This window comes from Apteryx rowi, unplaced genomic scaffold (genome assembly GCF_003343035.1).
Source record: "Apteryx rowi isolate R43461 unplaced genomic scaffold, aptRow1 scaffold_32, whole genome shotgun sequence".
Lineage (NCBI taxonomy): Eukaryota > Metazoa > Chordata > Aves > Apterygiformes > Apterygidae > Apteryx > Apteryx rowi.
In genome coordinates this window covers 1,790,097-1,813,537 of record NW_020449641.1, presented here as the reverse complement: position 1 = coordinate 1,813,537, position 23,441 = coordinate 1,790,097, and the positions used below count along the sequence as shown (strand labels likewise).

Genomic DNA, 23,441 nt, shown 5'->3' with positions numbered 1-23,441 from the left:
TTATCACACTGTTTCATACAATTAAAATGGATCCTCTTTCACTGAAAACTGAAAAAGCAAAACAGTATTCTGCGTACTGCCTGTGCCTTCTGTAATCCAGATGGAACTTTGTATGCTGGCAATATTACAAGTACACCATAAGTATCTAATTTTGCCCATAGTCAGTGCATTCTTTGTAACGAAAGGAAATGAGTCTACTTTTGAGTAACCCAGGATGTAATCAAGTCATAGAAGTGATTGACACCTCTTCTAAAAAAAAATTTCAGTAAGTATTCTTAAAAATCATCCATGTTTATATATTTTCCCCTTCTCTTTGGGTAAAACAAGATTTCACACTTAAAGAAAAAYGGTGCTTTTTTTCAAATGTATTCCTCACCTGAAACTATAGTAACCCCTGTGTGCACTCAGCTTCCCATTTAAAACAACCTTTTGTTTTGAGAAATAGAATCACAGAATTATTGAATGCAATGGGCTGTTCCTTATTGCTTCTGTTAATCTTGACCCAGTGAGTACTAGCCACGTTCACCCGTGTTAAAAKATCGGTTAAAAGATCTGCATCAAGCATCCTGTTCCCATTGATGCTGTGAATGATCATACAGGACACCTTTTGCTTGACGTTTAACATTCTGTTCCCTTTCGCAACAGTCTATTTTAAGATTGAGAAAGATTGATTACAGATGAGAAATTAGGAATGACGTTACCGCTGCAAAAGAAAAGTTTTGTGTTTATGCAGGTAGCCTTAGTTAAATACAATTTTATATAATGCAGAACGTAATAACTTGCAAAATTGTTTAAAAATTCTTTTTTTTTTTTAAAGCTGTCTGACTGATTCTGGGGTATTTGCTGAATACATAGTTTATTTTCCTTCCTGTCTCCACATTGTTTATATGTAGTATTTTTTTTTTTCTGTCATCTGGTATCATTACATTATCACATAGTTGTTTATACGAAGTATTTTATTTTTTTCTGTCATTAGGTATCATTATATTATCACATAGTATTACAATGTGACTTTTTATGTGTACTTAAGACATCCTAGAGAAGCTATTTTATATGCCAAGTAGGAAGCTTTCATAACAGCAGATCTCTAGTATAGTTTAAAAAAAAAAAAAAGCGAAAACCAAGAACAGCAAATTAATGAAAAACATTTGCAGATCTTCATGTGAAATAAATTTGCATAGCCCCAGTAGAGATGTGCCAGATTACACAAGCTCAGAGTCCAACCCATCCTAGGCTGCATGTAGCAGCTTGGTTGTCACTAGTATATAGTAAATGAGCTYGACATAGTTTTGTGAGTTCTAGTGATTTGTACAAATTAGCCCAAACTTTGGTTTCACTCTTCACATATTCATTGGCTATCTTTGATTTTTAATTATGAATCTACATTGAATTTAAACTGAATTTTTACCGCACCTTTTCAGAGTGGTAACTGAGGTCAGAATCTGGCTGTCAGCGTTAGGCTTCAGCATGTTATGAATATATACATCAAATAACGTAGAGGAGTTGGTCTGAATACAGGGCTATAGTATTTGATAAAATCACTTGTGGTTTTGGCTTGCACATGAAATGCGTTTATTTTCTTTTACAAATATTGATTTTTTTTTTTTCCCCCTTTGAACTTTTTTGTTTTACTCCATGCTGTTCATATTCATGCATCGCTCCCTTCAAAATGAAGGGCTGCCATCTGTAGCTAATCTGCRTTGTGACAAAAGTACTTTACTTAATGTGGCACCTGGTTTGGCTTTGGCAAGAACTAACGCAAACATAAGTCATACCCTGTGATCCTGCCAGAATGAGCTATGCTTGGGCTGTGTTTTTATTTCCTTACTTTAAGACACCTAGTTTCTGCTTGTGTTTTAATTACAGAAGTTTGTCTTGTCCCAAGATAGGTTTTGTGTGAAAATTATTTTGTTCAAGATAAAGTTCCCTGAATGTCGAGAGTCATGTACAACAGATAAGTCCCATATGCAGTATGTTTTTCACAGTCATTGACTGGGAGTTTACAAAATGTCGTTATTCAAAAGGTCGGATTAGTGTCTAACCCGTTCCGGGAAAGGTAAGACTGGGAAAAGGCCTTAGGAGAAAATACCTGTCTTAAAGTGTCTCCTGACAGCAAATCCTTGGAATCTGAGAAAACTGTTGCTAAAGAGGAGCAATGTATATTTGGTAAAATTGGCTGATCAAGGCCTTGTCCGGAGATTATCAAGCAGGATGTGGAAGGAAGAAGTTATCTTTCGGCAGTGCCACTGACTCTACTTGACTTTCTGTCTATAGCCTTGGTTTCATCACCTGAAAGTGAAAATTGTAATGTTTCTTTTTGCCACACAGGAATATTAAGAGCTTATTTACTGTACAGTGCTTTGAGGTCTCTGAATGCAAAGTGCTCTATATAAAGTACTTAACTTGGTGATTTTACTTCTGCAATTATTTAAAAGCAGTTGTTGTTTGTCTCCTGCATCCAAATACCTTCTCTCTCAAAAACACAGTACAGTTGGAATTTCTGTGTTATTGCCACAGAAATGATTAGCTATCCAAGTTCAGCATTTAGGCTTAAGAATGAACACCAGGAAAGAGAATAAAGGAATGGTGAAGATCAAAACCCAAAAGGCTGAAGTGGGGTCTTTTCTGCCTGCCCAGTCTGTAGACTTCATTATAAAAAGTAGCCCAAACTGTAGTCAGTCRAGATTTGGATATTAGTCTTTCCCTCAGTTAAATGTATCCCTTTGTGTCTAAAAATCATTTTAAAAGACTTCACATTTTTAAGTATATTTGCAGCATAGCAATCTGTTTTTGAAGTCGTATGGCTAAAGCTTGCAAAGAACTTGGACAAAAGGAGAGTTTTGGTATGAGTTTTTTTAATGGGGTGACTTTATGCTTCCAAAAGTCTCTTGTTTTTGCTTTCCATGGTACCAATATGTTGAGAGAGATAAAGGGTGGTTAAGCTGGCGCTATGGCCAGAAGTAATGCATGTSAAACCTTGACCTTGAGGCTACTGTGTGCACAGATAATGGCAAAGAAAATGGCTTTTTTCCGCTGTCCAGATTATATGGCTTGACTTGGGAGCACATTTACCTCAATTAAGCAAACCCAAGGGCTGCTTTACAGGACCCAGGTGTATTTGATGCCTTGTTCTCCTATTGTGTTAAGTAATGCACAGGCCAGGAGCTAGAGCTTAACCGAGCTTTTTTGGTAAGTTTATGCAAAGATATTTAACTAGGCAAATATCCTGATATTGGGACATCTCAGGTCAATACCGACGAGGAGAAATGGAAACAAGCAAGCAAACAAAATCTGCCTAGTGAAATGTGAAAGGAGGCTCTGAGGTAGCGGGGTTGCCGGCTGTTTGCTTTGGCAGGCTGAATCGGAGAAAAYTTGTGATGTGCATTTGCTCTTCCCAGGTTCATGTGGGGCAGGGTGCTTTGTGAGGAGGGGAAGAGCACTCTGCTTAAGGAATAGGAGTATTAAGTCAGAACGAAATTTTAGGCTCTGTATTTCTTCTCATTCAGAAAGTTTATCTGAAGGAAGCTATGAAGTTCTCAGTAGAGTATGGTCATATTCCCTATGCCTTAATTTCCACTCAAGTCCATAATCCAGTCCATTTTCTATTACTTAGACCATTGCTGCCCAACTGGGGAAGTCCACCAGCCTTAAAGATGAGCCATGGGGCTTGGTACAAACCATTATGGTCTGTCAGGCTATTAGCTTAAGCTGTGTGCTGGGGCAGGCACCCCTGGAAGCTGGTGCTGCTGGAAGGGGGCAACAGAAGCAGTCAAGGAATGGGTGCAGAGTGGTGTCAGCAAGACAGTGACGGTGACAGGAGTCTGGGAGCAGGAGCTGAAGAGGCCACAGTGTGAGGAGGGATGCAGGGGGTGAGGAGAAAGCATCGCAAGGTAGCAGAGCTTTGAGGGTCTGGCGTGGTGAAGGGGATTCTCAGGAGCAGGGACTGAGGTGGGGAAGAAGGTAGCATGGGTATGTCTTTCCTCTTTAAAAGCTAAGATAAGAAGAAGAGAAGTTGAGGGTCTATGGCTAGATGTTAAATTGAATGAACAGCACTTTGTGGTACTGTATTTGTATCACTTTTTCCAAAATTAAAATAACTGAAAATCTCTTTAGACCTGGTTAGCGATAGGTGGAGAGCACGTGATACTGTCCTCTCAGCATGCTGTATGGCTCTGTGTTTCAGAGGACATCTCAATTGTCTGTCCAGAAGTAGCATGGCCTCTGAAATTATAGTCCTGTAAACCACAGGAGAGCTACTGGATTATGTAATTTAAAAAAAAAAAGAAAGAAAGAAATGAAGAAGTATAATTCTCTAGCAGTGTTTACTGCAATTCTTCTTGTAAAATTATTTAAAACACAGGCCTAAACAAATTCCAAAACGGGAGCACTTGTAGCAAAGTTGTTACAGTTGCGTATCAACTGCTAGGAACTTATTTTGCAGAAATAATTGTTTTCCAGTGACACCAAAGGCCTAAGGAAACTACCTTCATCCTGTCCAGGTTCTAGAGACTGATCAACTTGAGTCTGATTAGAAAAGTGAGTGCTGGGCAAGAAGTCTCTCTGTCTAGGTGGTCTTGCCCTCAGAGCTCAAATATAGGGTCTGCCTCATTTTGTGGTACTTTTTGGATGTGAGGTAGGCTATAGAGCTAAAGCTTACTAAATGTTTTACTGTGCTTCATCTGCCTGCTTAAAAATAAATTTGGGGATTAATAGGACTTTCAGAGTCCTGCTTGATCTGATTGATTTTGAAAATCCTAATGTTTTTCCAATTGAAGTTTCTTTAGTTTGAAATTTATAAAAGCTTGATAAACCTTACGGTTACCCAAAAGAGTTTTATTTGTGTGGAAAGATGATGCATGTGTGCATCTTCACCAGTTCTGTGTCCTTTAGTTTGGTTTTGGTTGGAACATGCGTTTTTCTTTTTAAGGCAGCAAGAAGTATTGGGTAAAAAGGACTTTTTGGAGAAGCATAGAGCTTTTATATGTATCTGTTCACTCTTAGTGACCTGCTCTATTTCTTTTCTCATTACTGTTCTTTGTCTCATCATCTTTTCATCATTGTCTTTTCATCTTCAAGGGCCCTGTCATTTCTCATGCTTTAACATACTAGAAAGTCACTTTCCTCCCTGTTTCCTTTAAGGCAGGAAGATGCTGAGGAAGGCAATAAAAATGATTTGGGATTTCATTGGGCACTCAGGTACAAGATGATAGTTTTTGAACAAGAGAAGAGTTTTGCTTAAACAAAAGTTAACTTTGATAATTATCAAAAGCGGTATAAAAAATTAATACAAGTAAGTGAGGGAGGAACAGTGTAGGTATATATGATATTCTGCAAGGCTTCGGCTGTGTAAAATAAACTATAAAGTGAGAGAACTGCTGTCAAGACAGGTTAATTTTGAAGTGCAAGACCTGTTAATTGTCTATTGTGTACAAGTCATTCATTGAGTTAAACATAATATTAAATGCCTTCCAATGTGTGTATAAGGTTATTTCACCTCGAAGAGAGCAGTTCCTTGTATTACGAAGGATACCCATGAGCCTTGTGAAACCTAATGTGTTCAAGAACATGTCAGCAGGTGTAATTCAATATTCTCTATGGTATTTCATGCCTTTTGTCTTCTAAATCCCTCAGCTTTAAATCTGACAATAGACATTGACTACATAGCTCCCCTTGAAAGAGGCTAGGTTAGAGGAGAAGACCAGTTTTAAAGGAATAAGTGGTAATGAGAGATTTTTTTTTTTAGAAAGTGAGTGGAGGTCAACACAAAAAGAAGACACTGAATATTCTGTGAATATGGCTTGTAGTTGACATCAGAATGCATGATATGAAACACATTTATGCCAGAATTGCTTTTTCCTGGCTCACTGACAATTACCTTTAGAAAAAATATTTGTTAAAGTGAATAACTTTTATATGGTGTTGATATTCGTAAGTTCTGACTTGTGCCACCATGGTGCCTGCCTGCATTCTTTGTCACGCTGCAGCAGACAGGAAACACCCGGGTTTAAGTTGAACTCATCCTAGGCAGAATCACTGAGAAATGGTGTGCTGTTCCTTATCATTTTTGTCTGTACTTGAATAGATAGCCTTATAATTATATATTTACAGTTTTATATATATATATATGTATATATTTATAGCAACAGGCACTCCAATAATATTAGTATTGAAATATATTACAGCATCAAAATTTGCTATAACTCTGTTGAAGTTCTCCAACAGAAAAGTATTGCAGCTTTGAAGTATTAAAAATTTTGAAGTCAATAAGTGTGTTTAACAAAGGTCTTCATCTTCCTCAGCGGGCTTCGGATGGTAGCCCAGGCAGTGGCTGTAGGTTAGTTTCTCCTCCCTTTTGTCCCTGCCACCAACTTTTTTTTTTTTTTTTCTTGATACCTCAAGTATAGGTAATTTTTTGGAGTATGATGGTGAAGATAATATAGCCAAGTCATAACAAAAGAGGTTTTTAACCTGTGATTCACTCTGAGGGAAAAGAAAGAAAAACATTGGAAGTTTCTAATTTGCAATGTAGCTTTTGTAGCAAAAGAACTGCGGAACCTCAGTGAGAGAGTTCACTGTGAACCTCATTAATAACACTGTTGGTGTGAAATTTGGACTAATCTGCTGTGATTTCTCTTTTCTTTCTTTTTCTGATCCAGGCTTCTACAATGTTAAGAGCATCTTTAGCCCCTGTGTAAGTGTTTCTTGCTGAGCTGCTTGTTTATCTGTAGCATGTGGAAGGAGGGACGGCAAATCGAAGCGCACTGCCAGTTGTCTGGAAATGGGAATCTCTCATTCTCTGTGCTCCGTGTGCTTCCTCTGATCTCAGTGAACGTACTATGCAAATGCTGTGTCCGTATTCTTCTGGGCAGGTTTGGTAACACCCTAATTTCAGCAGGATGTTGCTAATCCGATAAATCTGCCACTCTGCACCTGTGACTTGGCTGCTATATTTTCTTTACCATTTCCGCACAGTGCAGTCCTATTGTTGTAATTTGTTTGCTTCTCACAAATCCAGGAAAAGGAGGAATTGGTAAGCTGAATTTTTGTGTGCTCCAAGATTCATCTTTCACTGATTTAGTAATTTTTGGCCCGTAAGACAGAACAGAGTTTGTATATCTGGGGCAAGGGTATTTTTTTTTTTGATCCTTCTGTTTTTTACAAGATAAATAAAGGGACAATTTTATCACACAGAGCTTTTAAAATTTGTTTTGCAAAGTGGCAGGATAGGGAGATAGGACTATAAATTGTTTCGGTAAAATATATTTTAATGTTAAAATTAAATCATTGAAAGCAATTTTGTTAAGTGAACCTTGCCTTGCAGTGTTAAGACTCAGAATAACAGGATTGTACTGGTACGTGGAAAGTGGTCCTGTATTAAGTCTTATGTTAATCCAGCATGGTCCAACTGGAAGCCTATAGAAATCTGTTCAGCCTAACACCTTTGCTTTGGAAGAGACATTGCTGAGTGCATGAGGGCACAGGAGTGAAGCTGGAGCTGCAGCTTCTTACGCTGTTTGTGTATGACATGCTGAGAACTACAAGCTGCTGGCTGCATGTCCTTGTGGTCTGCAAAGGGTGAAGAAGGGTATTGCTGATCTGATAGCTGTTCTATGCCACTAAAAAGCTGGATCATCAATTGGGTAATTTTCACAGTTTAGTGTCAGCAAGGTATAGTGACAAATGAGCTGCACACAAGGTGAAAAAATAAGTCCAAATTTAAAAAGTTGTTTCAAGTCCTGTTATTCTAACTTGGTAAAGATAATAGAAGTTACAAAGGTGTGAAAATGTGGGGAAGTTCTTTCCCTGAAGCAAACTTCCCATTTTGGCTCTTCTCACTTCAGTAACATCAGCTACCTCTGAATAAGRAGAGAGGGAGTTTTGACAAATGTCTCTTTCCCATTTGCATTGTAGGAAGATGCAGGATGTGCCGTTGTTGCCCTCTTTGGATTATGAGAAGCTGAAGAAAGATTTAATTATGGGGAATGATCGTCTCAAGGCCTTCTTACTGCAGGCCCTGCGCTGGGTAAGTGAGGTGGCCTCCATAGAAGTAAAGAATTAGGTCCCTTCTGGAGCGGTCCTGAACTAAAATCTTATCTTGTTGACAAGGTGATTTTTCTGGTGAGCAGGTCAGTGTTACAGGCAGCTTCTCTCTGTCAGTGAGGTTTGCTGGGCTCTTGAGATGATGAAGAAAGCTCAGGCAGTAGCTGTGTGTTGTCCCCTTTGTCTGATGAAAGCCAGAGGGGAGATACTGAGATCTTCAGTGGAAATAATTTCTGAGGAAATGCATATGAGGTGTTTGTGTAAGTATTGCTATATCAGAGAAGTACCTGACTAATCACCGGTTTTCCTTTGTAATCAAGATACTCTACAAGAGCCTGCATTTTGGTTGACTCAGATAATGTAATGATATTTTTGGAAGAATACAAAGTGACAACAGGAACTTGCATTTTCCTGCTGAAAAGGAAGCTGATGGGATCAAAGCGATGGACATGAAAGATGATGATAATAGTGAAATTCTGATCAAGCTTCAATGTCCATTTTTGCATATGAAACATCTGCTGGATCTGACCAGTGGCCCCTCTAGCCCAGTATTCTCTCTCGGATGTTTTAGGAAGAGCATGTGGCCCTAGCGCCTTTCTGCGGTCCATTCCCTTTGTACTCTCCCAGCATCTAGAACCAATAGGTTAGGGCTGTTGGGGATATATCCTTCCAGAGTCCTTCTAGTATCCTTTTTATGTGCCTGTTGTCCATGAATTTGTCTAGTGCCTTTTTGAACCTGCTAATACTCTCTGCCTCTACAACTTCCTGTGGCATCAAATTTCAGAAGGTTGCTACCTGTTATGCAAAGAAGCATTTTGTTTTATCTGTTTTAAACTTATTTCTTACTAGTTTAATCGAGTGCTCCTAGTTCTGGTGGTGTGAGATAAGGTCAGCAATTCCATGTTCATGATTTTTGTAAATTTTTGATTGTGTCCCCTTCAGCCTTCCTTTTTCCAAAACAAGAAATTGTAGTTTTTTAGTCTCTGCTCTTAAGGCAGCTGCTCCATCCCCTTGATCAATTCAGTTGCTTTTCACCTTCTCCAACTCCACTACACCATTTTTAAGATATGCTAACCAGAACTCCACACAGTATGCATTAGTTGGGTGCAGCAGGTTTTATATAAAGGCAAAAAAGTGCACTCTATCTTGTTCCAGCTCTGTAGCTATTAGGGGAGCTTCTTTTAACTTTTATGGGAAGTAATGCTGAGTCCATCTTGTATGGACACTGACAGCTTCTGATTAACAGTTTTGTAATGGGTCACTGAGCTGAGGTCTGGTCAGTTCACTTCACTTAGACTGCAGAGGTAGAATGCTTTCTCCCCATGAGAAGAGGATTAATTCACTGTGGTATCTCAACCTTTAAAATCTTTCAGTCGTTGTCAATGCACAATACTGTTCATTTATTTGAGTGGCTGGTTTATTTATGTTTTTATTTATTTTAGCGCTTGACAACATCATATCCTGGAGAACAGAGAGACACTGTCCTGCAGGCGTACATCAGTAATGACCTCCTAGATTGCCACAGCAATTGTCAGGTCAGCAGAAAGAGGTTTTCCTCCAGGTTGTATGTGATGCTGTTCATTTGTGAAGTGCTGATCAGAAACTTATCGTTCTCTGGAGAGGAAAAAAAAGTAGTAGTGCCAAAATCAYGTGATATATTGAATTGCTGCATCCCAGTCTTGTAACGTGATGAGCAAGGCTTTGCATTACAAGAATTCTCAATTTAGACTCTCTTGGCAGGTGCGTACAGTTCTTGTAGACATACAGAAGTTTGTCAGTACTCCAGGCACCTCTCCTGGTGCTTGATACCTGTGACTTGAGCAGGAGCCCACTGAGCYCCTTACTTAGGAGCTGGCTCTTGTTTGTAAGATGTTATGTCTCTTTTTGAGTGATTATGTATTGTTAGATGATGCACTGAATCTATTTCACTGATCTAGGATAAGAACTAAATTACACTTCAGTTTTAGAAAACCTGTACAGAATAGCTAATTATGTACTTGTAATCACATGTTCAACAATGTATTTCAGTGAATTTGGAATGGATTTTTACCTTTCTTTATCAAAGAGGATTAGCTGGCATGTTGATTGGAAAGGTAGCTTCAGCCATTAATAATCCAATACTATTGCCAGCAAAAGTGTTTATTTATAATAGTTAATTTTCTACATAGTTGAATTCCCTGGTTGTTTGAAGCAGTTGGCCTACTTTTTATGTTGTGRCTCCCATTGTCATTGCAATGGTAACTTTGCATGATTAATCTGTTTTTCCTGCCTGTAAATTTCTGTAAGAGAGAAATCATGTATAGGTAGCACCAGGAGTAAAACTAGATTAAAAATAACTTGAAATGTGGTTGTCTTGGTAAGTTATTGTGCTGCTTTCCCACACTCTTAGTTGTCAAGCAAAAGCATTCCTATTCAGGTAACATATTTGGTCAGTGACTACAAAAATGTTAATTTTGTTGATGAACTTAAATGTGGTAAGTTTTAGATTTCCTCTTTAACGGTGCTGGTTTATTATAATTCTCATCTTGTGCCAAGGAGCTTAATGGTGCTTTAACAGACTGAGCCAGGCAGCTGCAATTTGCTTATTTGTTCATTTTCTATCTTCTCCTCAACCCCCATAAGAAACTGGAAGTTTTTAAATCATACTGACAATTTTTAAGATATCAATATGCAGTATAATTCTAATGTTTGCTGTGAAAATTTGCTGAAGCTTTTAAAACAGTATAGAAAACTAACTTTGAATTTTCCTGCTTCGTGAAGATTTTTTTTACATTTGCTTTCTTTTTCAGAGAAGTGTCCTCAAATTATTACATTCGAAGAGTGAGGTAGTCAGACAGTATATGGCAAGGCTCATCAATGCTTTTGCTTCACTGGGAGAAGGTAACTGCATAGGAGATGAGATCCACTGCATAAGAGGTGGTACTTTCATATAGTGCTGGCTCATAGGTACTTTACATGTGTATGTCACTGCATGTGGAAATTTAGAGCCTTACTTGCACCCTTTTTCTTGAGACTCACTGTCTTTTGTTCCATGCATTCAGAACAGTTTTTCAGTAGCTGGAAAGGTTTCATTTTGACCCTGTGTATTCGCCATTCTTGTCTTTGGATAATTTGTGGTCTATATAGGAGCTTACAGAGGTGGTGCCTTTAATATAGTCTTCAGTCTTTTCATGAGGGTAGTGAGTGAAGTGATGCTTTAAAAAAAGGGGGGAGGGGAATATTCTTCATTAATTAAAGATCCTGTAGGCAGACCTGCTACCAGGCTGTGCAGCAGTAGTTAGTGCAGCTGCTGTTGCATCTTCTTGGTCCCCACCTGAATAAATCTTTGACTATCAGGGCTACCTGTTTGATTATGTATATATGCAGCTTTGTCTTTCTGCCTGCCTCAAATGTTAGCCTCTCAGGTTGGTGTTTCTGAAGGAACTCATTATTGTTAGGAACCCAAATCCCATTTACATTCAATAGCAGGAGGGCACCTRACTTTCCTGAGCTCTTTGGACATCTCTGTGCTTTTGCTAGAGTATACAGAGCTCTCTCATAGATTAGAAAGCGTGTACTGAAAGGGAGGTAGTGSATTCTGTCTGTTATGAGCAGAGGTACTAACTTGGTAAGTGGGGACCTCATGCTACAAGTGGCTGGACCGAATGCAGCTGGTCTGTTAGACAGTTCATTTGTGCAGATTTGGGTTTTGGCACAAGATTGTTGCTTGTGAGGAAGAAACTGAGGCCAATCCAGCTTGCTTTTCCAAGGTGAGGGAGCTTTTCTGTCATGGGCTGRTATCTCAGCATCTATTCTTTCATCACTTTTTGCACCAGGTCGTCTCTACCTTTCTCAGAATCCAAAGTTGCTGCGAATACTGGAGGAGAGACTGAAAGCTGAAGACAAGGATTCCCTTACACGGGAGAATGTTCTGGGGGCTCTGCAGAAATTCAGCCTCAGGTGATGAAAGCACAGCGGGCAGTGGTGACAGCAGGAGAGGAAATGCAGGCTAGTTAGGCTCTGTTCAGGGAGGAAAGAAGAGCACTTGATTTTCCCATAACAATCATCAGAACCTCCTRTGACTGATGAAAGCCATATCATTTATTATGGAGGAGAACTCAGTTTTGCTGACTGAATTAATCTGACTTCCTAACAGCTTTCAAGACTCAAGTAAATGTGTATCTCCTGCCATAGCTTTGCATGCTTTATATGTATTGCTTAACTGAGCAACCAAAGTGAAAATCTTACATGGAAAGTTCTGAAGATCTCACATAGAAAAAAGAGCTGACTTGCGTTCCCATATGTAAGATTTTTAGTATCTTTTCTGTATGTGTTTTTTAGGGATTTCATCCTCATCCTGTTGATCTTCTTTTCTGGAACTGTCTATGTATGGGCTGTCTTGTTTCTTATGTTTGCATTAGCAGTCTGACTCAGATGCTGAAACATCATGGGAAAGCAGTAAAGGGCATGATGTTGCCCTCATTTGTCAGATAAATTTGATCTAGGAGCTCTGTTTTCACAGTATCCAAGAGGAATATTCAGTCCTAAAGAGTTAACTGAATGTAAGGAGGTAGATGTATGTATTTAGCTCTTGTCATTTTCCATCTTCTTCTTCTAAATTAAGACTAGAAGGGTTTTTTGTTGTTGTTGTTTGTTTGGGTTTTTTGAAGAATGAGGGATTTTGCATTTGCCATATTTAGGACTTCTCTGAATAAAGCACATGTAAACGTGCTTTGGGCAAGATTCATTAYCACTTTCTGGCATGAAACCTAATATCCATTTGAGAATGAAAGAGAATAAATCTACATACTCTACTGATTGGAATCCTAAACCAGAAAAAAGTAAAATGGCCAATCTTAGAGAAAATGAAATTTCCATTAGAATRGTTGTTGATAGTACGGGAGAGTTTGCTGAATTTTGGGGCCTAGGCATGTTTTGGCAAAATATGCTACTAAAATTTCAAAGTTTCTATTTTCTGAAAAATAACAGTTAATCTTATRGAAGGTTAATTCCAGATATTTGGCATGAGGATTTTTTTTCTGTGGGGTTGAGTGCTCCCTTGTTTTGCCTAAGTCTATGCCACAGACCCATCCCACAGATCCAGGACCCAGAAAGTTTTAGGAACTTTCAGGAGTAATCTAAATAGAAAGTACTAAGACCATGAAAATATCTGCTTTCATTTTGTGAACTACAGATTTTGTAATGTAGACTTGCAGGCCATAAGAAATAAAGTTATTAAAAATGGTGTTATTCAATAAGACCTTTCTAGCAATATATAATTTTAAGAGAAAGAATTCTTTGGCTTCATTTGTGAGGGTCTTCATAGGGGAACTATTATTTGAGTCAAGAATTACATAATGTGAGAATCTCTAGAGAAAAGAGCAAATAGATTTAAGCAAAGATCTGATTTGTCAAACAGTACAAAGTGCTATAGCAGAAGCAGTAATTAAATTGTTTTATGGGTCTGTTATGTGTGGCTGCCTTTCTTTTAACAATTTGAAGACAATTGACAATGCGGTTTTAGGTAGAAAGAAGAAACTTACCCCAGCAGTTTGTAGGTCTCAAAGAAAAAAATCCCAGAATACCTTCCCCCCCCCCCATCCAACAATGTTTTARTCCTCTAACTGTGCAGGAATCTGCATCTTTCATTTCTTCAGGCTTTGTTAGTTCACTAGTTTGATTGATTCTGCCAAAAGAGGGAGGTTGTTTGTTTGCAGCCTAATGCATGGCAGGTGGATGAAGCAGGGTTTAATGTACTTGTAGTAACTATAAATGTATTCTAAATCCATTTGTCTTTTTTAAATCCTAGGCGTGCACTGCAGTCGGCAATGATCAGGGATGGGCTCATTTTCTGGCTGGTTGATGTTCTAACAGATACAGATTGCCTGTCTGATTACACACTGGAGTATTCTGTTGCCTTGCTCATGAATCTTTGTCTGAGGAGTGCAGGTGTCTTGCATTTCAAATTACAATTTTATTCCAAGAAATGGATAGGGAAGATTCCAAATCCCCCCCCCCTTTTTTTCCCCCCTTATATTACTGAATTCTTTCAAGTGATTATAATTAATAGCAGGAACCCACATATCCAGTGATATTTGAGTGCCATAACCAGTGCTTTAGTGCAGGTCTCCTCCCCAAGAATCCCAAACTATGGAGGTTAGCTTGACCAAAATCCAGAGAATTAACAAAAGTTAATCAGTGGAGCCCTCCAAAATTTGTTTTTTGGATTCATACATCAGGACAGCCTTTCCTACGTTCCAGGTCCTCTTTTCAAAGGACATTGTATACATACTTGTATAAGAGACATGTTTTAGAAAATAAAGTCAGAACTCAATTAATCAGTAATGGCAAAGAGCTTAAGCTTTATCTAGGGGAATGAAATACTTGCATGCAACACTGCTTTTACAATGCGGAGATTCCCCCCAAGAAAGTAATGGTCTTGCCCGTGCCCCAGAGACTAAAAAGAAGCTTAAAGCAAGTTTCCCTTTAAAAAGGAAAGCAAGGCAAGGATGAAAAAGTGACTGCTTGGCATAATTAAAATAATGTCTGTGTTTGCTTTTGTTAGATTTGTATTGCCTCCTGGCCAAGATTACATCTGTATAAATCCAGAGTAGCTCCACTGATTTCACCAGAGTTATGCTGAGCAGCATTTGGCAGGAACAAGGAACAGCATTGTTCCTTCTGAATTAATTATATTTAATACTGGTTTTAAGAAATGAGAAAGAAGCTTGTTCTTATCTCTCATATTCTTTTCAAACATACTTACCTTTTCTCCCTTTGCAGGAAAGAAAATGTGTGCAAAGATCGCAAACCGTGTGCTCAAAGTTCTCTCTGATCTTCTTGGCCATGAGAATCATGAGGTACTTGTACAGTAAACTTTGGTCAAAGAAAAGATGGAAAGAAAAATTAATAATTAAAGAAAAAGGAAGAAAGGAAGAAATGTAAAGAAAGTAAATTGGTTTCATTTCCCTTGTTAGAACCCCATATAATTAAGTTACCTGAAATTTTCCTAAAATTCACAATTATGTAATATAATTGGACATTGACCTTGCTAGGCATAATTATGTCTTTCTTTAACATACGTTGGTAGCTAGAAATGAATCTCTTATGCATAGTCATCATGCCATCCATATGTATTCTTGTTTGCAGATTTCTAATCCTATTTAAATGTCATCTTATACCAAATCCTCTCAAGCTTAGCTAGTTCATGAGATGAACAATGTGTGGTGCAAGCCATTATGCAAAACATCAGGTACAAAGAAGCAAATCTTCCAGTAGTTTTAAACATTATAAGAAAGCAGTGGACTTGTGACAGTCAGGCCTTGGTATCTTTTCATCTACCTCTTCATTTAACCTGCCACTTTCCCATTTTGTGGTCCAAGTTTCTTTTCTGTATCCAGATACACTTATATCCAAGATGTTAAATTAAACAACCTCAGAGGAGAATGCTAAAATTGATAGTTTATTTCTATCTAATGCTTTTCAACACATCACTCTGGAAAAAATTTGCTGTCTGTTACATAACACATTGCTTCAGCTATCTCTGCAGAGGGGCACTTTTTTAACCCTGGAGCAGAATTCAAGGCAGGAGAAAATGAGGTCAAATACTCTCTCAAGTTGGAATCATAGGGAGGCAGAATTTTTGCCAGGACACTCTAGACTGATTCCTTGATGCTTGTGCAAGGGTGTTTTGGGACTTTTACTAAAAGTAAAATAAAACTCTGGGGTCTCAGATTTATATACGATAAGTGTATCATCAGTTTTGTAGGTTTTTTTAATTGTTATTTCTCATTTAAGCCAAAAATAAAGAATAAATTTCAATGAAGTGTTTGCTTCACATTTTATAAATTCACTATGTAACATAGATCAACTCTTCTTTATTAACAATTTTAAGTAAAATTAAACTTGRCATACCTTTATTGGACCATTTCACTAGCTTTGTTTTTGATGATACAAGTTAATACAATACATACTAACACAAAATAACATCCCAGTCCCTAGACTGAAGTAATTAGAAAATATTGTGGTGCTGCTGAAATCTGTATCTCAGAATGACCCTGAAATTTCTCTTAGAGGATGCATGCTTACAACCCCTTTTGCACCCGTGCAGCTGATGGAAATTTTGTTATCAAAATCAAGTCAGAAGATAGCTCTCCTGGCACCCAAGAGCACTTTCTGAGAAGCTATAAAATCCTTTTGTAAATCCTGGTCCCTTATCTTTCCTTGCTTGCCCTGCTCCCAGCTTAGCTCATCTTTCCAAGGATATAGACAGCGGAGCTCCTCATGAGCTGTGATGATTGGAGATCTTAGTGCCCCAAAGGCAATTGACCAACACAAAGGATCACATAAGTGCTGATAAAAGTAGTTTGACAGATCTGGTGGTTTTCACTAAAAATATTACAGAGCTTTGCTGCTAGCTCCTTACTGCCTCTGCTGTGGGACAGTAACAGGCAGTGAAGAGTGGGAGGATGTTTTATGATTTTATAACTTTTGCCATCTCACCTAAGCTTACAAGTGGTTGAAGTCTGTCTGAGTTCTTGCTGACACAGTTCTTTATGTCCTTTCCTATTTCTTGATACTGCCAGTAGTGCCTGTCAGAAACGAACCATCTTTTTCTGCTTTTTCACTCTCTTTCTTTTGGCAAGATTGATTTGCAAAAATACATTTTCAGAACAGAGGGGAATAATCAGCACATGGTAGTTCTGATTTAGATCAACCACACTGTAGTGTACTTGCATCCTAAAAGTTCACTGCTTCCCAAGTGGGAATTTTGCAAGTGCAGGCTAGTCTAGTCAGACTCTGTGAGCATGATTTAATAGTTTTGCTCCTTCACTCCCAGGTTTTGGTTATAGTAAACTGGGGGGAATGTGAGAGTTCTTCTTAGTGGTCTGACCATGGGCAAATATTCCTCCCTCTTAGATACAACCATATGTGAATGGAGCACTGTATAGCATTCTTGCTATCCCTTCTGTCCGAGAAGAAGCCAGAGCAATGGTAAGAGATACTGCTTTGCGTAGTAAAAGGATCAACACATGCACCGAAGGTGACATCTGGGTTAGGTACCTGTTGAGTGGCATGTGGCAGGCTTGAGRGGTAGGAGCCATGGCACTTTAGGAAGGGAATCCACAAGAGGCCCTCCACGTTTGATACGCAAGCAGGTACGAATGTACGTCTCAAAGGTTTTTGCCATATTTGCTGATCTTCTCTCAAAAGCGAAGCCCCAGTGGTGTGAAGGTTTCTGCCTAGATTATAAATTGAAGGTGTTATTTTAGAATAGAGTAGTCCACTAGCAGTTCAGAGACAGGATATGTCCTTGAAGATGCTTTCATCTGTCTGCTACTTTTTCCTGGAGTTAACTCATTCTGCACCAGTGAATAGCCTCTAAGGGGATAAGTTCCTCTTGCTGCATTTGTTTCTGCCTAGTGTAAAAATTTGGGAGGGCAGTAGGAGGGGCGTCATCCCAGAACTAGGAATTGACCTCTGTGAAAGCTGGTCTAATGGTAGCAAATGTATTTTGACTTCTGGTTTTGAAGAAGCTATTACTGGGATAATGRTATATCTTTCTGTCTAACGGACTAATCTCTAGAGTCATGCAGACTAAATTGTCAGATGTTTTACCTTACAGAGTGCAGGGAACTGGATGTCATGTTAAATGATTAAAGGCACGACATCAAGCTTATGAGAGGCCACAAAGAAAGAAACTGAGTATAGCAGAAGATCTAGACAAATTTTGCTAATTTTGCTTACCTTCCTTGAACCTTGCACAGTTCTCTCTGAATGCAAATTTGACCTTTTTGTTAATAATTTTGTATTGAGTTCAGAAGGCAGAAGCAGCATATCTGTTGTAGAAATTTGCTGTTCATCATGGATGCTTCTGTTTTTAAACCTAGAAGCAATATAGACAACATATTTCTTTTGCCTTTGGGATGCATATGGACAAAATAGGATGCTTAGAGCTGGACACAGTAATTTGTTTCACACTGTGTGTGTTGTTTTTTTTTCCCCCAACAAAACAATGACATTTTAGTTAAYAAAATGAAACACTGATTGTAGTCAYGTGAAATACTAATCTAGCAATGTTTTCCACTACATCCAGGGAATGGAAGAAATTCTGCGCTGCTTTATCAAGGAAGGAAATGCAGAGATGATTCGACAGATTGAATTTATTATCAAACAGCTCAATTCAGGTCAGAGGAACAGATGCAGCTATCTGAGCTGTAAATCTTTCACAAAAGCCATAAGAAGGCTCATGTTTTTATTTGGCATTGAAACTCTCAAAGAATGACAATAGTGTGAAGGTCTGAGAGAGGGCGAATAGCAAATGTCAGGATTTGAATGTCGGATGTATTTTAAAATGTCCTTTTGTGTTACAGTTATAAAGAAGAAATAAAAGGCTGCATAGGTCTCAATCCTAAAGTTTTGGGACTGTGAACAGCATGACCTTGGCTGTTTCTTTTATGMCATTGGCCTCCCAGTAGTGAGAGAATGGTGTCAACTGCAAAAATAAGCAGGTGATACAATTTCTAGAAAATGATTTGGGGACTGGCTCCATCTCTGCTCATCTCTTGCTCTGTAGAGGAGTGTGGCTCCATTATCTGAAATGGCTTACCCTCAACAAAGGGCAGAGACTATCCTTTTCGGAGAATATGTTGATGGATCCCAGCCCTTGTAGATGGTCTGGTAATACAGACAAAATATGAGGAAGTGTAATATTTCTTGTATATTCTGTTCTCTGTGGCTGAAAGGAAGGATGAAGAAAGAGAGAGAGCGTGAGTAACAAAAAGGAAGTGAATTCAGATGAAATCTTTTTGTACAACAAAAATAGAACAAGTTTGACTGCTTTCTTTTACTTKTGGAGACGGCAGAAGATGGTGTGTCTCGTGGTCCTAGCATGTAAAAGAACAAATAAAATATTAAAACACTGTATTGTCCCTGTGCAACATCTACACTCTAAGTTTACAAGGATATAAAATCCTTCCTCTTCTGCCTGTGAGAATGGCTTTTTTAAAGGGTATGTTTGTCTAGTGAGTAATAGTTGGGTGTACAGGTTTCTGGTATAGCCCTGGGGGCCTGCTTCTTCTAAGAAAATCAGTTCATCAATGTCATTATTACTATTAAAGTTATGATGTTTTTTCTTTAACTGCTTATTGATGGTTCTGCTATATTACACAAAAATTACAATCAAGTATTCCATGTGAGTACTGCCTTTTTACTTGCAAACAGTTTGATAATGAGGTRTTTGTAGGGAGAAGTAATTATCTCYTATTAAAATATAGTTGAAAAACAGACAAGCTTGCAAAAACACACTTTTATTCAAGTCTTGTTAGTAAATGCACTGAGAATTCGTAGTGAGATTTATGAGAAAAGAGCCATTCCAGAGTGTTTCTGTTTCTGCCTTYTTCCTGAATATGACTTGACTTCAGTGATGTCTAGAATGCTTTATAAGAGCAAAGAATTCCAATAGTTGTCCTGAAAACAGTGACATGTCTCTGTAAGAGCTAAATCTTAGTGTTGCAAAAGAGGGGCAGTAACTGCAGTTTATGTTAAGTCTGAGACCTGCTCTTACGTGGTTTTGTTTTGCTTCTTTCTAGAAGAGCCATTAAATGATAGTATTGTGTCTGATGATGAAGAGGAGGAAGAAGATGAGGAAGTAAGTACAAAGGCCCACTAGCACCTTTTAGAAAATTCTTTAACATTCTAGACAGAAAATATTTGTGTCAATAATGCAGACTTTGTTTATCYTACAGGTTTTTTTACTTTTATTTAATTACCAGGGCATATTAACAAGAAGATTGGATCTGTTCTCATTACCTTTTCTTCATTTGAAGTTCTAATCTTTTTGTTTTGGCAAGTCACCATCTCTGTGATAAATAAAGGATTACAAAATCCTTCAAATAAGTAAAGAGATGAGGAGCTCCTCTAGCAGCAGAAATCTTACATTCGTGCAGATGAATTTCAGCAATTAAAAATAAAGGAAGCAAATGACCCAGTATAGCACCACAATTGTTTGTAAACAGATTGCAATTTTTTCTTAAGGTATCAACATCTGTTTAAGGTGTGGCTTCTTTGATTGTTTGGAAGCTTYGAAATGTATTTAATGAATTTTCTGTGTGTAATTAAGAAAATCARTAATTACAAATTAAGAAATAAATCCTATAAAAATTAATAGAAATAGTAAGCATCATAAATTGTACCATAGTAAGTACAAACTGGTTAACTTTGTATTTCCAGCTCTGCTAATAAACATTTTTATACTAACATTTTTACTTTAGAATTTTTTCAGAGCTGTTTGCATAGAGTTAAGGGATCAAGTGCAGACAACACATAGGATATTTGGTCATCTAAATCAACAAGCAAGGCAAGGCCTAAATGATGTGAGGGAAGTGTTCAACCCAGTCTTTGCCGGTGTTTTTGCCATTGCTACGTTGCTGTAAGCGCACAGGAGATTTTTGAAAAYGTTGTGTAGGCAGTTACACAGGAGTTTTATCTGAAAGAAGTCCTCTGTATAGCACTCCTCTTTTATTGGAAAGCCTTGCATGAGCAATTTAAGAGCTAAATTGTCTGTRGAATACAGCGTTTGCACATATGTAGAGAACTATGTATATATGTGCACATATATTTATATCATGTGCCCTGCAGAAGTCAGTGACATTGAGACCCAGTGATCATAGCGATCTCTACAAAACAATATTGTGTTATAAAAATTCCTGGAGAACATATATGTACTGAAACCCAAGCTTATAGCAAGTGAGCAAACTCACAGCAAATGAGTTTTTGACCCGAACCAAAAAAAAAAGAAGATCAAGACACTTAAAGCTCTGCGAGTGTGTTATCTACTTTTGCTACCTGTTACACCTTATCCTATTAGCCAGCGGCTGGCTTAACTGTCATCTGTTCTCTACTAGAGTAGTAGCACTTCGTAGTATAGATGAAATACTTTAACAGAAATAAGAACAAATTATCTCAGTTGTAAAAGGTGTGGTGTGCTCTCAGTTCCCGTGGCGTTTAGCACCTTGCAGGATCCAGCCTTTGCCTGGCAGTGGCCTGAGCAGTTTTGCGCTCGTTGGGTTAGTTAGCTGTTTTCCATGTTGTGGCACAGGAAGTGGTGACAAGCTTAGAACTGATTATCCTTGTGACTTTGCCTGAATTTAGAGCCACATGGAAACTCTATATTTAGAGCTACGTGAAAGAGTATTATTTAACAGTGGTCTCTATTTTGTTGTAAAGGGGTTCAGTAAACTGATTTTTCTAATAGGACTGGATTATTGCAATTTCTTTACTTCCTGTAGTCCTGAAGTGAGTTTTCAATAATCTTTCCTTTCCACTCCCCCTGCCCAAAATCAATGCTTGATGTGCAAGATGGGCTTTCCAGAGATTAATCTTTATAACTTCCCTTTTTTCAACTATACTGCTTAATACCCTTTATTAACTGATGTTCCAAGGCTTTGTGTGTCCGATGTGTTATGACAGTCCAAAGTGCTGATATTTTCCCTTGACCTCTAGTATATCTCTTTGAAAGATACTTTGAACTTAACTTTGACCTGTTGTGAAGCATAGAGATAAGGAAATCCTTCAAAAATGGTGTTGTCATTGAACTGAGTGATGGTATTGAATGCTTTCATTAATTTTGCTGTTCTTGGGAATAAAAGGGAAATTAATTCTCTCATTCAGTCATGTCCACTAGACAAGTTGCTGCTGCTCAAAATCCAAGCCAAAGGTCTAGGTCAAGTCAGTTTGAAATACATTTTTACCACTGACCGTTCATGTGATTGTAACGGACTTCTGTCACTCCTTGCTATTTTTGAGTCAAGCAACAGTGGGCCTTTGAAACAGAAAAATGCCTGATTTCAGTTTTAGGTTAGCTTTGCCATTATATTAAAAGGAAGAAGAAGAACTCTCAGGAGGCAAGTTTCAAACTGCTTGTTTCTAGTATAATGTTAATTGTAGCAAGTTCTAAATGCTAATTGCTGCTGGGAATTATAATCCCATTCTGTTATAGGGAGTCTTGGTCTCTTTGAGTCCCTCAGTTACAAAATATAGTATATAAACAGCATGGCAGCGGAATGATATGTAAAACTCATAATGTTGTTATTTTCTTAAATAAGCAGAGATTTGTTGACTCACTGCCTCAATACTTGGGGCCCGTTGTATTTTGGAAATGCTGTGAGTTATTGTTTGTTGATGATGTTCTGTGATAACATCTGATGTTGTCATCTGGCAAGCGAAAGTTTTGGAAAATTTTATCAGAAGTCTTGGGTTGATGTAACTTTTAAAAACTACCGCAAACTGAATATATTTCAGAATGTATCCATATATTGACAATTCAGTGATGTGCATTCAGACTGCCTGCCAATATTGTAACTGAGAACTGATTAACTTACTACCAATATTTATACCTTCACAACTAAGAAACAACAGAAAGACTTTTATGCAGACTCTTAATCTGAAGTTTTTACCCCAGTTCTTTTTGCTTACAAAAGCATGCAAAGATTCCCCATGCTGTTGTTATTACCTTTTGTGGGTTTTGCTTTTATCTGTGTTTAATTTAGAGTTGTTGAATTCTCTCTTGGCTTTGAGCAGATCTTGTGGTAATGACTACTTTCTCCTAAACACTGCTTGCCAAGATGCAGTTGAGCCTGCTGGAGAATAAATCTGGGCTTTCTAAGAGATCATCACACTCAGAAATTTAGGATTCACTGATGTGTTACACCAGAGAATTTAACTGTATGATAAGCCTCTGCATGGATGCTGTTATTTGGAAGTAAATTGGCTTTAGGGTTTGTCTGTTGAACTTTTAAATAGGTTAGCATAGAGCTTGGGATGTGCTGGCTACTAGAGTATTTACCCATCTGTGTCACATTAGCCAGGTTGGGTGTATTGACACTGTCCCGCAGTCACAGCACATGTTTCGTGGTGCTGAATATTCTCTTCACTGTTCTGTTACACACTAGCTTAATTTATCTTCAATATTTAAATCTTTACATTTGCTTTTTACTTGGACTATCTCTGAAAGCAACCTGTAAAAGTAAATACATGATATCATAGCTCAAACACAGAAGTTTAGTTATAAGCTTGAGATTTATAGATAAGAGTAGGATGACCATTTATCAGATACCCTCTGATCCAGCTATCACTCAGCACCTGGCAATAAAATCTGTAAGCTCCAGTGTGAAAATACACTTCAGCTAAAGAGTGCATCGAAAGAAAGAGAGCTTAATCGCAGACCTTCAGGACGTTAAGCCGTTAAAGGACTTTGCTGCCAACATCTGCTGCAGCCCGTGGGCGGTGGCGAACAGGGCGCCATTGTGTTATTGAAGTGGTGGAATGATGGCATCCGTCTGTCGATGCTGCTCTTCTGTACGAGGAGCTAGAGGAGGGACACCTTCGGGCTCAGCTCCCCAGTACGTTAAACCATGTCAGGG

General features: G+C 38.2%; 1 protein-coding gene across 3 annotated transcripts in view; it reads left to right on the top strand.

Annotated features, from left to right (window-relative positions):
* Positions 1–23,441, top strand: part of ARMC9 (armadillo repeat containing 9) — a 113,360-nt gene that overhangs the window by 38,891 nt on the left and 51,028 nt on the right. Inside the window, exons 11-20 of one of the 3 annotated variants that reach the window (XM_026070968.1) lie at positions 6,657–6,691; positions 7,912–8,023; positions 9,483–9,575; positions 10,830–10,920; positions 11,856–11,979; positions 13,829–13,968; positions 14,803–14,879; positions 16,939–17,013; positions 18,116–18,206; positions 19,611–19,669. In XM_026070968.1, coding sequence (XP_025926753.1) covers positions 6,657–6,691; positions 7,912–8,023; positions 9,483–9,575; positions 10,830–10,920; positions 11,856–11,979; positions 13,829–13,968; positions 14,803–14,879; positions 16,939–17,013; positions 18,116–18,206; positions 19,611–19,669 — 897 coding nt within the window. Of the gene's footprint in view, positions 1–6,656; positions 6,692–7,911; positions 8,024–9,482; positions 9,576–10,829; positions 10,921–11,855; positions 11,980–12,233; positions 12,323–13,828; positions 13,969–14,802; positions 14,880–16,938; positions 17,014–18,115; positions 18,207–19,610; positions 19,670–23,441 lie in introns of those variants that run through there. The other 2 variants (XM_026070970.1, XM_026070971.1) reach the window with 2 other exon arrangements.